Source organism: Dipodomys spectabilis, unplaced genomic scaffold (assembly GCF_019054845.1).
Source record: "Dipodomys spectabilis isolate Male_0828 unplaced genomic scaffold, ASM1905484v1 ptg000098l, whole genome shotgun sequence".
NCBI lineage: Eukaryota > Metazoa > Chordata > Mammalia > Rodentia > Heteromyidae > Dipodomys > Dipodomys spectabilis.
The window spans coordinates 7,076,412-7,092,110 of NW_024870775.1; the positions used below are offsets into that span (position 1 = coordinate 7,076,412).

The 15,699-nt window shown below is 41.5% G+C and overlaps 1 protein-coding gene across 4 annotated transcripts in view; it reads right to left on the reverse strand.

Moving 5' to 3' along the window:
- Positions 1 to 15,699, reverse strand: part of LOC122113684 (cytochrome P450 3A9-like) — a 123,625-nt gene that overhangs the window by 2,646 nt on the left and 105,280 nt on the right. For 2 of the 4 annotated variants that reach the window (XM_042686751.1, XM_042686749.1), the window contains exons 2-11: positions 15,385 to 15,478; positions 13,993 to 14,045; positions 11,215 to 11,314; positions 10,241 to 10,354; positions 9,381 to 9,469; positions 8,688 to 8,836; positions 6,967 to 7,094; positions 5,694 to 5,760; positions 4,051 to 4,211; positions 1,765 to 1,991 (exon numbers count right to left, since the gene is read on the reverse strand). In XM_042686751.1, coding sequence (XP_042542685.1) covers positions 1,765 to 1,991; positions 4,051 to 4,211; positions 5,694 to 5,760; positions 6,967 to 7,094; positions 8,688 to 8,836; positions 9,381 to 9,469; positions 10,241 to 10,354; positions 11,215 to 11,314; positions 13,993 to 14,045; positions 15,385 to 15,478 — 1,182 coding nt within the window. Of the gene's footprint in view, positions 1 to 1,764; positions 1,992 to 4,050; positions 4,212 to 5,693; positions 5,761 to 6,966; positions 7,095 to 8,687; positions 8,837 to 9,380; positions 9,470 to 10,240; positions 10,355 to 11,214; positions 11,315 to 13,992; positions 14,046 to 15,375; positions 15,479 to 15,699 lie in introns of all 4 variants that reach the window. The other 2 variants (XM_042686747.1, XM_042686750.1) reach the window with 2 other exon arrangements.

The following is a 15,699-nucleotide window of genomic DNA, read 5'->3' on the forward strand; positions in this document are numbered from 1 at the left end:
AAGTAAGCCAGGCCCAGAAAGACACAGGGAACCTGTTTCTTCTCCTATGTGGCTCTTAGACCTAAAATACAAGCTCCCATATAACCACATAGACACATATGTTTCTCTATATGGTCGAGTACATACAGGAGTGAAACTCCATGGAGTAAATCTTTTGAACTATTAACAGATAGTTGTGCAAAATGCATACTAGGAAGCTGAAATGAGATCATCAGGTAGAAGGGAGTGAGAGAAGAGATGAATGAATGAAAATGGGAATAGGACACAAATACAGCAGAAATTCTCAATGTCCATGTTTGATAAAGGAAGTGGGGAATAGAAATGAGTCGGGGGAGGGGTCAAAGGGGATGGGGGAGAATGATGGATGAAGTGAATCTTGAACAAGAAGCAATCAACACTTACATAGACATGGTGAACTGTAACCCCCGTACATAAGCTGTTGAATTTCAGAAAAAGAATGACTGTAACTATAAAATCTAAAATGGATGCAGGATATGTTCTCACAGAAATGAAACCGACTGAAGAAAGACTGAAGGTTCCAGCCCCCTCTCATTGTTTGTTGGCCATTTTTCATTTAAGAAAATGGGAGAAAATGCTTATATTTATGTTTTCCTTCCCTTTTTTCTTTCCTTTTTAGTCTACCTTATTTTTTTTTTTGGGTCCGGTCTTGGGGCCTGAACTCTGGGCTTGGGCGCTGTCCCTCAGCTCTTCAGCTCAAGACCAGCGCTCTACCACTTGAGCCACAGCGCCACTTCTGGCTTTTTTTTCTTTTTGCTTATGTGGTACAGAGGAATCGAACGCAGGGTCTCATGCATGCAAGGCAAGCGCGCTACCACTGAGCCAACTTCCCAGCCCTAGTCTACCTTTTTTTTTTGGTTGTTGTTTATTTGCCATGGGGCTTGAACTCAGGGCCTGGGTGCTGTCTCTGAGCTCTTTTGCTCAAGGCTAGTGGTTTATGAGTTTGAGCCATACCTACTTCTGGTTTTCTGGTGGTTAACTGGAGATAAAAGCCTCATGAACTTTTCTGTCCCAGCTGGCTTTGAACTGTGATCCTCAGATCTCAGCCTCCTGAGTAGCTAGGATTAAAGGCATAGGCCACTGATACCCTGCTTTTTTTTTCTTTCTCTTATTCATTCTCATCCTTTTTCTCATCCTCCTATTACTTCTTCAACAATTTCCTTCTCCTCTGTATTCATGATACTCAGTATTATAGACATGAGCCACCAGAACCAGAACCTGTTAATAATAACCTACTTGTTTTTGCATAGAAAAATGTCCATAAGGATACACAACATAATAATATACTTATTTTAAGCTGCCAGTCTATGATAGCAATCTTTTCTTCCCTAGTATATGGCTTATAACATTTCCAAATGAACACTTTTTTTTTTTGTTGGTCATGGGGCTTGAATTCTGGGCTTTGATGTTGTCCCTGTGCTCTTCCACTCAAGGCTAGTGCTCTACTGCTTGAGCCACAGTGCCACTTCTGGTTTTCTAGTGGTTTATTGGAGATCAGAGCTCATGGACTTTTCTGCCTGGGGTGGCTTTGAACTGTGATTCTCAGATCTCAGACTCCTGAATAGCTAGGATTACAGGCGTGAGCCACTGGCGCCCAGCTTCCAAAAGAGCACTTGGAAGGAAGGAGTATCTGAAAGTGACAAGAAAACTGCAGAATCACATCTCTCTCCTTTATACTAAGGATCATGGGAATCTGTGTGAGGTGTCTTGTTGGAAGAGTAGAATCCTTTCCCATGGTTGCTGTACCTTTCTGGACGGAACTCTTCAGGTTCTGCCCAGTACTTTGGGTCACGATGAAGAGCATAGGCTGGAATTGTCACCACCATTCCCTTGGGAATGAATATCTCATTGACTTGAATATCCTTCTTACACACTCTCTCAAGTCTACTACTAACTGGAAATAATCTGAATGTTTCATTCACTATCATGTCCAGGTACTCCATCTCTACAAGCGTATCATAGGTAACAGGTGCCTGGGAAGAAAGAATAATTACATATATTATTATATATCTCATATATATAATAATATATAATATATGTAATAATATATTATATATATTATAAGCAACAGTAGAGGTTTTGAATAGGCTCAAAATACATTATATATATGTATGGAAAAGATACAGTGAAATCTCTTTTGGACAGTTAATATCTAACTAATGAAAAGAAGTAAGGTTGAAAGTAAAACAAGAAGGAAGGGATGTCTCCTAAACTAAGGTTTATGAACAGCTTCAAGTCAATCTGTGCAGTACACTGCTTTGTTAGGAAGTTCAAACAAATATAACTTGGGGTCTGAGGTGTGATTCAGGTGGTAGGGTGCCTGCCCAATGAGTGAAACCATAATAAATGGAGTTTGAGTCTCTGTCTTGGAAAAAAAGAACCTCATAACTCATATTGGTAAAAATGCCTTTGTAAATGTATCTATAAAGGAGTTTTAATAACAATAATGTGCTTTGACCTGCTTAAGGGTCCACTGAGATGTGTGAGGAGTAGATTATGAATGTGGGAGGTATTTAATACAATCTAACATGTTCTGAAATTTCTTTCTTGGGTGAATGGGCATGATCAATAGACTAGAAACATTATTCTCAAGATGTGTGTGTGTGTGTGTGTGTGTGTGTAATTGCTGTCCTTTTTTCAAGTATAAGACACCTTTGTTCCCCCCAAGCTACAGCAGCCAGCCTAGCCCAAGAGGACAGAGGTCTTCACGCTCCACACATCAAGCTGAGGCAGTAATGGAAGGCCAGTGTGGTTAGTGTTTGCTTATCCCTTGGTGGGACATGGAAGATTTTCAGAATGCAGAAGTTAAAAGTTGACCTTGGGCTCCAGACTCCAGGGGTCACATGTGACTTCTTCACCTCTAGTCACATGACTGCACAGTGAAGATGGGTGGGCAGAGATGAGTCAGCTGACACCAGTGAATGTATAGCAATGCCAGCAGAGAAAACTGTCCAGCCATCTCAAGTGAAAAATGCCAATTACCATGCTATGGATGGTTTGTGGCTGTGTCTTATTGTGTAAATAGTTAATGGATGAATCAGCACTATATTATAACGGTCTTTTCTTCCTCCTTCCTCCCTCCTTTCCTTTCCTTTCCTTTCCTTCCCTTCCCTTCCTTTCCCTTCCTTTCCCTTCCCTTCCCTTCCCTTCCCTTCCTTTCCCTTCCCTTCCCTTCCCTTCCCTTCCCTTCCCTTCCCTTCCCTTCCCTTCCCTTCCCTCCCTCCCTCCCTCCCTCCCTCCCTCCCTTCCTTCCTTCCTCGTTTCCTTCCTTCCTTCCTTCCTTCCTTCCTTCCTTCCTTCCTTCCTTCCTTCCTTCCTTCCTTCCTTCCTTCCTTCCTTCCTTCCTTCCTTTCTTCCCCCTCCTCCTTTCTGTTATTTCCTTTCTTTCCTTCCAATACTGGGACTTGAAATCAGGATCTCTTGCTTTAGGTAAGCTTTTTACTTTTTGCTCAGGTTGGCACCTTACCACTTAAACCATGTCTCCACTTTGGCTTTTTGGTGGTTAATTGGAGATAAGAGTCTCACAGACTTTCCTTCTCAGTTTGGCTTTGAACCAGCCTCCCAAGTACCTAGGATTATGGGTGTGAGCCACCACTAGCACATCCCTAAAGATTTTATATTTCTTTGAGTTAGCATCCATTACCTATGCTTCTTTTTTGGTTGATCTTTTTTTTTTGTCAGTCATCGGGCTTGAACTTTGGGCCTGAGTGCTGTCCCTCAGCTTTTCAGCTCAAGGCTAGCACTCTACCACTTGAGCCACAGCGCCACTTCTGGTTTTCTGGTGGTTTATTGGAGATAAGAGTTTCACAGTTTTTCCTGCCCAGGCTGGTTTTGAACCTTGATCCTCAGATCTCAGCCTCCTGTGTAGCTAGGATTACAGGCTTGAGCCACCAGTGCCCAGCTTGATCTCTTTTTTAAAAATTCTTTCTACATAGTCCTGATAAAGGAAGCAACACATTCTATTTGCAAAATGAAAAGGCATTCATGTTAAGGCTTCACCTCTTCCTTCCTCTTCTGGTGCCATCTACTTACCTTATTGGGCAAAGCTCGATCAATCTCTTCCTGTAGCTTCTTTTGGACATCTGGGTGAATGGCCAATGCATACATAACAAAGGAAAGAGCATTGCTAGTGGTCTCATAGCCAGCCATAATAAAAGTAATGGACTGGGCTATGAGTTCCGAATCAGACAGAGCTAAGGTGAGAGGAAAGAGATCTCAGGAAATGCAGGTCAATGTAGAACATAACAAACACAAACACAATTTTTCAAATTCAGTGGTATGCAATTCAGACTAGGACTGCTTGTCATTCTGCTATTTATCTAATAAAACAAGAAAAAAGCAAAATTATTATTTATTATTATTTTTTTTTTTGTCGGTTGTGGGGCTTGAACTCTGGGCCTGGGCACTGTCCCTCAGCTCTTCAGCTCAAGGCGAGCGCTCTACCACTTGAGCTACAGCACCACTTCCGGTTTTCTGGTGGTTTATTGGAGATAGGAGTCTCACGGTCTCTCCTGCCCGGGCTGGCTTTGAACCGCGATCCTCAGATCTCAGCCTCCTGAGTAGCTAGGATTACAGGCGTGAGCCACCAGCGCCCGGCTACTATTATTATTATTAATTATTTTCTGCCAAGCCTGGAGTTTGAACCCGGGCCTGAACTTTGATCCTAAGCTTTTGTGCTCAAGGATGGCACTCGACCACTTGAGCTACAGCCCTACTTCTGTGTTTTTGGTGGTTAGTTGGAGATAAGAGTTTAAAGGACATTTTTGCTAAAGCTGGCTTTGAACCAAAATCCTCAGATCTCAAACTCCTGAGTAGCTAGGATTACAGACATGAGCCTGGGCACCCAGATAGTCCACTTTAATAACAAAAATAAGGAGAAGGGAGAATAGAGGAAGAGAAAGTGGGAATGGAGGAAACAGGAAGAGAGGTGATGGACTTCCTGAGATGATCAAAATTTTACAAAAAAGGCATAGTACAAAAAATAAAATAATGTAACACTCCACTGCAATAAAGAAGCATGGAATAATCTGCCATGCAGTCTAGTGCCAAACATAAATATATGAATAATTAGTGGAACAAGAAAGTCTTTTAACAGTCATCTCAGTAATAATGATTTCTGTCAAAAATCGCTAACATATTAATTAACAATTAAAAAAAATCCATAATTTTTTATGGATTACAAAGAAAACTGAAAGTATGAGAAGGAACAGGATTTTTACACTGTTTCTGAGATGTGTCCCCCCCACCTCCAGCTACTATTTAATTAAGAAGGAAAAGCCAAACTTTACAGTAGATTAAATTAATGGACACACATCCACCAGTATTTCCAAGAAATATTATTAACATGGGACTCTGTGCTTCTGGCCCAGATGTCTAGGTATAAATTTGCTGAAGAGGCTCTGCATCTGTGGGTTTCTATGACAATGAGATTTGGCATTTGTTTTTAATATCAGTGATCCATACTGATTGACTTCGGTGGTAGGAAATGCTTGTTTATAGTTGCCCTTGGAACTTTGACCTTTGTGACATTTAAAAAGTACTTCTGGTTAGCAGTTGTAGTCTGCAAATAACTGTGTTTCTAAATTGCTTTTTCCTGGAAAATCTCTTGTACATTCTCAGAACCCTCCTCCCTCATTGATTTTCCATTTGTAGATCATGACATAACCTTCAGTTACCTTTATGGAATGCTGTATCTTTGTGATTCTGTGAGTTAATCATTAGCTGAAGAAAATCCATTCGATTCTGGAACCAGGAAGGGAAATTATAGAGAGAGTCAATCAGCAATGTACTGTTGAGTCTCACATCTGAGAATATGACATTTATTATTTATTTATTTAAGTCATTTGTGGGGCTTGAACTCAGGGCTACTTCTGGTTTTCTGGTGGTTAATTGTAGATAAGAGTTTCATGTACTTTCCTGCCTGGGCTGGCTTTGAACTGTGATCCTTCATATCTCAGACTCCTGAGTAACTAGGATGACAGGTATGAACCACCAGCGCCTGGTAGCCTTTTTTTTTTTTTTTTTTTGAATAAAGCTAAGAATTCTAGCTGCTGTTGCAGGGTACATCAATGAACAAAACAATCTTTGAATATTTGGGAACAAATCATTCTCCTGGGATAAATTTTAGTAATCCTGTCCAATAGCATCTGGTGTCAAATGCAGTAATACTCTTGAGTATTTCCAGAAAATACTACCAAATGGTTTGGTTGAGCACATTCAAATACTTCTGTGCTTTTGGGAATTTTATATATTTTTCACTGACACCTTGGGGCCCCTGTCTACCTCCTAGACCTGGCACAATTTCTCCAGGCAACATGGTGGCAAACTGGATTAGCCATCTGGTAACCTTGATGGGTAGAGAGTACTTGCCCATTAAAGGGAGAGGGACAGGACTCCAAATGTCACCAGCTGCCTGAGATGACTATCCATTGAGTAATCTTGTCAAATAACGGGTAAGAGTTTTGGGATTGTAATTATTTGTTCTCAGATTAAGATCAAGGGTAATTTATAGCAACAATGAAGTAGTTACCTGAGATGACCATCCACTGAGTAATCTTGTCAAATAATGGGTAAGAGGTTTGGGATTGAAATTATTTGTTTTCAGACTGAGATCAAGGGTAATTTATAGCAACAATGAAGTAATTGTCAAACAGGATCTTTTTAAATTCCTTGACAATTTGTTGAAATAAGGGAAATGATAAAACGTTAGCCAGAGCATTTTTTATGCCAAAGCATAGAATTTATCATGTGGGTTACACAATGTTCAATGTCCTCTCTTTGATTCATTCTCAATGGCTATTCTCAAACTTAACCTTATTTACTCATTTACTCTCTCCATGATGCAAAACCACTCTTGCTCTACATCCTGTGCCTTAAAATAGGAGAATGTGACACAGTCTGACCAAGAATCAGGAAGTGAATGTCATCCTTTTTGCCATACCAGTTTACCTTTTGTTTCTCATGGAGGTGGTTTTCTTTCATCCTGTTTATGGACTTCATAAAAAAATCAATCTCCTCTTTTGGAAACCTGGTGATATTTAATGCTTCAAAAATTGGGGTAAGGAATGGGAAGAGTGCTAAATGGGAAAGAAAAACAGAGATGATAGTGAAAAATGCCAGGAAACAATCATTTTCTGAAAGAAAATACCAGGAGAATCATCAGGCTCTCAAACAGGAGTCATTTCCTCTGTGACCTTTGCTCAGCCTTCAGGACATTGGCTGAGCCTGGGCAAATCACCCAGAGAGCCATGGCAGCGAGCTTGGCAGTGTCCTTGGCATTAGCAGTGAGTAGAACAGGACTAAATTCCCTGACCCACTTTATCCTGTTTTTGTACTGTTACTGGGCTAGTACTGTGCACTCAGGGCCTGGGTGTTGTCTCTTAGTTTTTTCATTCAAAGCTAGTGCTCTATCACTTGAGCCACAGCTCCATTTCTGGCTTTTTGGTGTTTCACTGGAGATAAGAGTTTGCCAGAGTTTCCTGTCTGGGCTGGCTAGGAACTGTGATCATCAGTAATCAGCCTTCTGAGTATCTGGGATTTATAGGCATGAATCATGGGTGCTTAGCTCCTTATCCTTTTATTTGTTGGGATCAAATCTCTTTGGATGAAGAAAGACCTATTCATTTGCTGTAATTAATCATGCTATTCAAGAACAAGTGTCAGGAGAGAAATAATGTAAATTCTTCAAGTATCATGGAATGAAACTAGAAACCAAAAACAAGTGAAAATTTGGAAAACTCCCAATAGGTGTGAAATTTGAAGCCAGCCTGGGCAGGAAAGTCTGTGAGACTCCGATCTCCAATTAATCACCAAAAAAGCTGGAAATGGAGTTGCGGTTCCAGTGGTAGAACACCAATCTTGAGAAAAAGGAACAGGACCCAGGATCAAGGATCCAGGCCCAGGATCAAGGCCCAGGAATGGTGCACACACACACACACACAGTAAAAAACAAAAACACCCAATGCAAATCAAAACTGCAATGAAATGCCTGGACATGTTCACTATGATGGATATAAGAAAAGATGTGAACACATCAAGTTGTGGAAATCATGAAAATAGCTGGCACTCATGTGTGTTGGTCGAGAATGTAAGTGGCACAGCAATTATTATTGAAACAGTTTCTTGTTTCCTTAATAAGAATAGATTTTCTAATGATCCAGCTGTACCCAGAAGAACATGTGCAGAAGTGTTTATAAAACACTCTCTTCACAATAGTCAAAGCAGAAGTTCAAGGAATTGTCCATCACCTGATGGATGAGTAACCTAATCATGGTATATCCTGGGAGAGAAAAGGTTAAAAGATATAAGCTTCTGAATTTTGGCAAATTTTTGTGCCAGTACTGGGTATAAAATCAGGGCCTTGAGCTCTCACTTGGCTTTCTTTCCCTCAAGGCTGGCACTCTACTACTTGAACCATCCCTCCACTTCTGGCTTTTTGGTGGTAAATTTGGAGATAAGAGTCTCACTGGCTTTTCTGCCTGGGCTGGCTTCAAATCATGATCATCAGATCTCAGCTTCCTAAATAGCTAGGATTACAGGCATGAGCTACACACATTATCTTTTAATGTACGAAAAACTATATATTTTAGATTTTAAAGTAGGTGACGACTTAGATCCTCATTGGATAGTAATTTGAAAAGAGAGAAAGGAATTGATAGTGGAGCACATACTTATTGCAATAGCAAATGGATGGAAGAAGTTCAATCGTGAGATGATCTTGACTTTTCTTACAAAGGGGTTGTGTGGGTTGTTGAGGGAATCAATGCTCACACCGAAGGATGTGCCAATGATTGTGTCCATACTGTAGGCCCCGAAGATGCTGAGCAGAGAATAGAGACATGGGAAATGAACAGTTCCATCTCTCCCGTATCCTTTTGTGTCTCACATTTGTGTGCACAAAGGCAAAGTGGTTCTTATGCCTGGGTAAGATCAGTGAGACTTTCTTCCCAGCTGCCCTGCGTGCTTATGGAAACAGCCCCTTGGTCTACTGCAGTTGAAATGCCACATTCGTCTTTAAGTCTGCTCAGTGGAGGGATTTGCTGGGGGAATGCTACTCCCTTGCAAACAGCTGGAGAGTCTTTTTTTTTCCAGTCCTGGGGCTTGGACTCAGGGCCTGGGCACTGTCCCTGAGCTTTTCTTTTGCTCAAGGCTAGTGCTCTACCAATTGAGCCACAGCGCCACTTCTGGTTTTTTCTGTGTATGTGGTACTGAGGAATTGAACCCAGGGCTTCATGCATGCTAGGCAAGCACTCTACCACTAAGCCACCTTCCCAGCCCAAACTGGAGAGTCTTGAGCTATTCACTGGAAACTGAGGGCATGTGATCCTCAAACACAGAGCCCCAATACCTAAGACTCCACTCACTCTTTCATGGTGACAGGCTTGCCTTTCTCTGCCTCTCGCCTCAGGTTCTTCACCAACGTGTCTCCATACTGTTCAATGATGGGGAACATCTAGACACAAAATAAAGTTCTGGATGTGTGTGGGGAGACTCGGGCCCAGAGAGCATTGGAGTTTCCCAAGAATGAAGTAATGAAATATACATTATCTGTCATAGTACCTAGAAGTGAAGAGTCATTTTGAGGAATTTAGGACTCAAATAATATATTTTTTGCAACTATTATTTCTTTCTCTAGGAATCTCCTAAATCCTCTATAAGTTTTTTTTTTTTTTTTAAATTTATAGTGTAGGTTTTGAACTCAGGCTAGGCTGGTGGCTCTAACCACTAAAATAAACTTTCAGCCTTTTTTCCCCCGCCTTGATCCTTTTTGTCACTTCTGGTCATAGCTGAGATAGAGGTGTGCATCACCATGCTCAGCTTCTGTTGAGCTAGAGTCTTGCAAAAGGTTTTGGTTCAGCTGACTTAGAACTGTGATCTTCCTCTGAATCTCAGCCTCCCATGCAGCTGAAATGACAGGCCCAGGTTGAAAAGGGGTCTTATAACCTTTTAGAACAGGCTGGCCTTGAACCATGATCCTCTTGAGTAATTAGGATTACAAGTGTGAGCTACTCTGCACAGCTTCCACATATATATATATATATATGTATATATATATATATATATAAGCTTATATATAATTATATATTTTTTATTTATTTACCCAATTCTGAAGTCCTGGGTATCATAACCAGGGACTCTTGCATCTTAGACAAATAATCTATCAGTGAGCTACAGCCCAGCCCATCATTCTGTAAATTTCCAATTAGTCATCTTAGTCTGTTACCTCTTTGAGTTTTCCAGTGGAGAACGCTGGAGTTAGCAAGGTTCGTATTCTTTTCCATTCATCATCCTTAGCTATGAAGACAGCTTTTTTCATGAATCCCAGTGGCCCCAAAGACTTTAAAGCAAAAATCATTTTTAGATAACTTAAGCTTCCAAGGTCTTTGGAGTTGTTGAGTTTTTGTTAAACAGGCATACCTTCTTTTCTTTTCTTCCTTCCTTTCTTCTTTCTTTCTTTTTTCCTTCCTTCCTTCTTCCTTCCTTCCTTCTTCCCTCCCTCCTCCCTTCCTCTTCCTTCCTTCCTTCCTTCCTTCCTTCTTTCTTTCCTTCTTTCTTTCTTTCTTTCTGCCATGGGGCTTGAACCCAGAGCCTGGGCCCTCTACTTGAGCTTTTTTTTGCTCAAGGTTAACTGCCACTTTGAGTTTCAAGCTACTTCTGGTTTTCTGTTGGCTAATTGAAGAGTCTTATGGACATTCCTGCCCAGGCTGGCTTTGAACCAAGATCCTCAGATCTCAGCCTCCTGACTAGTTAAGATTACAGGCATGAGCCACCAGGTCAGTCTTTTATTAACTTTCAATTTAATTGATGATTACATTTGGGATATTCTCAAAAAATAAAAAGACCCTTTTCCCCCATGATATATTTGTGTTTGAAAACAACTGGGTCTGAAATCTTGCTTAAAGAAGATATGTATATCAAAAAGTAAAATAATAGTTGTGTGACAAATGTTACTTGTTCTGGTAAAAAGGAAAATCAGAATATACAAATACATGCAAAGAACTGACAACATAAGATGAGTAGGAAAATACCAACAGTTACACAAACACTTATTTACAATGGTATGTTAACCACAATTATAAACCTACTGTAAAGTTAAGCCAACTATATATATATATATATATATATATATATATATATATATATATATATATATAAATGAAATAAGTATTTGTAGCTAAAAAAAAAATGGATGCCTACTCTGCGGTTTGTGAAGGCAGAGTAACATTCTTTCACCAGCACTGTTTTGATCATGTCTGGATCTGTAATCGCCAGCACCGGCTGCGGACCATCGTACAACCTGTATTGGGAAAACAGAAGGGTTGGAGGCATGGCTCAGTTGGTAGAGTGTCAGCCAACGAATGAAAGTACGGGGCACTGAGTTCAAGTCCCTACCTCAACCAAAAAAAAAAAAAAAGGAAAGGAAAAACAGAGGTGGTTAAACCTAATAAGCTAGATTCTCTAGAGGCATTCCTAAGAATTCAGACTTGGATGTTAAAAATATTCCATATATGGGCTCGGAAGGTGGCTCAGTGGTAGAGCGCTTGCCTTGCATGCACAAGGCCCTGGGTTCGATTCCTCAGCACCACATAAGCAGAAAAAGCTAGAAGTGGCGCTGTGGCTTAAGTGGTAGGGTGCTAGCCTTGAGCTGAAAAGCTGAGAGACAGTGCCCAGGCCCAGAGTTCAGGCCCCATGACCGACAAAAAAAAAAAAAAATTCCACATGCAATGTAAAGTATATACAGTAACAAGGTCACGTTAAGGTCTGATACGCAGCAAGCTCCTAATCACTGAGGCCACTCAAATTTCATAAAATAAACACAGCATAACAGAATTTGTAGGATCCAATGAAAGTGGGGATAAGATAGATGCTTATAAGTATCAGTGCTTACATTAAAAGCAGTGACATGTCAAATCAGAAACCCAATGAGATACTTAGTGTATTTGAATACCAAGAAGATGACAATCTTGAAATGAGAGAAGGAAACAAATAATAAAGACCAAAAGTGAAATTAATAAAATATGAGCCGACGTCACAATTCAGAGCATTAATGAAATAAAGTTGCTCCTCTGAAAGATAAAAGATTGAAAGAAACCTTTAATTAAATTAAACACAAAAGAAGAGAAAAAAATGCATCAACTAACATTAGAGACAAATCTGGGTGCCTGTGGTTATGCCTGTAATCCTAGCTACTCAGAAGGCTGAGATCTGAGAGTCATGGTTCAAAGCCTACCCTGGCAGAAAAATCTGTGAAATTCTTTTTTTGGGTCCGGTCGAGGGGCCTGAACTCTGGGCCTGGGCGCTGTCTCTCAGCTCTTCAGCTCAAGGCTAGCGCTCTACCACTTGAGCCACAGCGCCACTTCCGGCTTTTTTCTTTTTGCTTATGTAGTGCTGAGGAATCGAACCCAGGGCCTCATGCATGCAAGGCAAGCGCTCTACCACTGAGCCACCTTCCCAGCCCCAAATCTGTGAAATTCTTATTTCCACTAAACTTAGAAAAAGCCAGAAGTGGCACTGTGCTCAAGTGGGAGAGTGCTATCCTTGAACACAAAAAGCTCAGGGACAGCACCTAAGCCCTGAGTTCCAGCCCCAGGACTGGCAAAAAATAAATAAATAAGAGGAAGCTGACAAACAATGACTTTGATGAACATAGATGCAAAAATTCTCAAATAAATACCTGCAAACTGAATTTAATGGCAAATTAAAAAGTTCATGCGCCCAGCTCACGCCTGTAATCCTAGCTACTCAGGAGGCTGAGATCTAAGGATAATGGTTCAAAGCCAGAAAACTCCGTGAGACTCTTATCTCCAATAAACCACTAGGAAATCGGAAGTGGTGCTGTGTAGGGAAAGCACTCAAGTCCAGAGTTCAAACCCCCTGACTGACAAAAAAAAAAAAAGTTCATGCACCATCAGGTGCTGATGGCGCATGCCTGTTATGCTAGCTACTTAGGAGGCTGAGATCTGAGGATCAGGGTTCAAAGCCAGCACACACAGAAAGTGCCTGAGACTTATCTTCCATTAACGAGCAAAAAGCCAGAAGTTGGAGGTGTGGCTCAAGTGGTTAAGCACTAGCTTTGAGCAAAAAAAGCCAAGTGAGAGGGTGAGGCCCTGAATTCAAGGTCTAGCACTGGCACAAAAATACATAAATCAATAAAAGTAAAATAAACAAAAAATAAAAAGATAAAAATTTTAAACAAATGACAGACTGCATTAATGTGATTGTGGCATATTCATGCATTTATAGAAAGATCATAATGAAGCTTCTGGCTTTGCACAATTAATACACACTAAGAAACAACAAAAAAAAACATGTCAAAGTCAAAGTCTTCAAAGTCAATAGGATGAGGTAGACAAAGAGATTCTTGTGCAACTTGCGCTGAAGAGTCTTTGTGGAAGACAAGAGACAAATGAATCAAACCTCTGCTTGCAGAGAGATGCATGTTTCCCCCAGCTCTGGACTTCTGTCTCCCAGCCTTTCTTCCAAAAGCATGCAATCATTCTAAAATGTCTAGGAGGGATTTTTCAAATTTAATGAAAAGTGACTCTTTAACCGAAGGACATCATTCCTGCACATATTTATAAATATGTACTAGAACAATACATATTTGAAATGACACGATACACAACTGATACATAATACATAATTGACACATTATGCATAATTAATGAATCATATATAAGGGAAAGGGACCCAAGAAGGAAAAGAAAAATGGAAAAGAGAAGTAAAAAGACACTTTCTAGTGAGTCCAGAAATTCCTGGTCCATCAATGTTTTGAGAAAAGTCATAATCTATCAATATCCTCCACCTGATTCTGACCCTTGACCATGACACTGGCAACCCTCAGGACCCGGGTGAGTTGAGGGCCCAAATCCTCTCCCTGTGTCACTGTGGGTGGAAGGCTCTGGGCTGGCCCTGTCCTCCTTGCAGAAGGCAGCTGTGTGCTAACAAGTCAAGGGAAGTTTGCTGAATACTCACCCCCAGAATTTCCCATACTTCTTATAACATTTCGCGTCAAAATCCCACACACCCTGGGAAGAGAGAGAGAAAGAGAGGGAAAAAAACACCCTGTAAATCCATTTTATTTTTCTGAAAGTCACAAGCCATGTGTCATTGGGGCCCATGTGATTTGAATCTCTTGAATGGCCAGGCAGTAACCATGAGGCGCACGGGTACAGTCTGACAGAGGGTTGGAGAGTCAAGGCTGGAGGGAGATAGGAGTCTATGAAGACCCCCCTGTGGATCCTGGCTTCTGGAAGAATCCTAAGGAGGTCTCAAGCCTTAAGAAACAAGGTTTGGGGGCTGGGAAGGTGGCTCAGTGGTAGAGCGCTTGCCTTGCATGCATGAGGCCTTGGGTTCAATTCCTCAGTACCACGTAAGCGGAAAAAACTGGAAGTGGTGGTGTGGCTCAAGTGGTAGAGTGCTAGCCTTGAACTGAAGAGCTGACGGACAGCGCCGAGCCCCTGAGTTCAGACACCACGACCGGCCAAAAAAAAAAACAAAACAAAAAAACAAAAAGAAGAAGAAGAAGGAGCAAGGCTTGGTTGGGTGCCAGTCGCTCATACTTGTCATCCTAGCAACTCAGGAAACTGAGATCTGAGAATCATAGTTCAAAGCCAGCCCAGGCAGGAAAGTCCAAGATACTTCTCTCCAATTTAAACACCCAATAGCTAGAAGTGGAATTGTGGCTCAAGGGGTAGAGAGCCAACCAGCCTTCAACAAAAAAGCTCAGAGACAGCACTCAGGCCTTGAGTTCAAATCCCAGCACTGGTACAAAAAACAAAACAAACAAGAATTGGTGGCATTGTTTAGCATGCATTATACCCATCACCTGACTTATGGAATTGTAGCCTCTTTGTATAGTTATTTAATAACAAAATAAAAGATTAAAGAACCCAGCAGCGCAGACATTGCAGGCACAGAAGACGTAACAGCACTAGCTGCTGTGGGGAGCAAGGGCCCGCAGGATCTGGGCATGACAACGGTGACAGTGGTGGCAGTGGCTGAGAGCCATCACCATGGTTACAGTGAAGCTGAGGGTCCTGGGTCTAAGGCCTGTTTGAGAGTAGCAGATCCTGCGGGCTGTTGTCACTCACTGGGGTCTGAAGCTAGATATTATATTATCTGCCAACTGATTAAAATTTCAGAACAATGAGTCTCCTCCCCTCTGAGCATCTAGAGCCGGGAGCAGCACAGCCCAGGTTCAGAGGGTTTGGAGTTGTCAGCCTCCCTGTCAGCTAACCCAGCCTGGGGCCTTGGGCACTGCAGGGCCTGTATCTACCTTAGGGGTTTATTCTCACCTTGCTTCTATTTGGATCCCAATCTTGATGGTTGAGTGACCCTAAGACCCATCAGATGAACCCCCCTTACCTGGCGGTAGTGCAGAAGTGTTCCTAAAAAAGGTAGAGGCGTGGGGCCGGGAATTCCAAGCTTCTTAAATATGCCATTTGAATAGACTCCATACCTATTAAGGAGAAGGAAAAAAAAAAAAGAGGGCAGGTGACAACAATGTGACTTTGTACAAAAGGGGGAGGAAGGTCACTAAGGTGGGGCAGAGAGGAAGGGAACGTGGAGGCTCCACAGAGCAACAAAGCTGCCAAAAGCAATCCTTGGGGTCACTCATTTCTCGCCCACTGTCATTAAGATTGACCAGAAGAGCTATTGCCTGTGTTTCCAGTCTTGTAG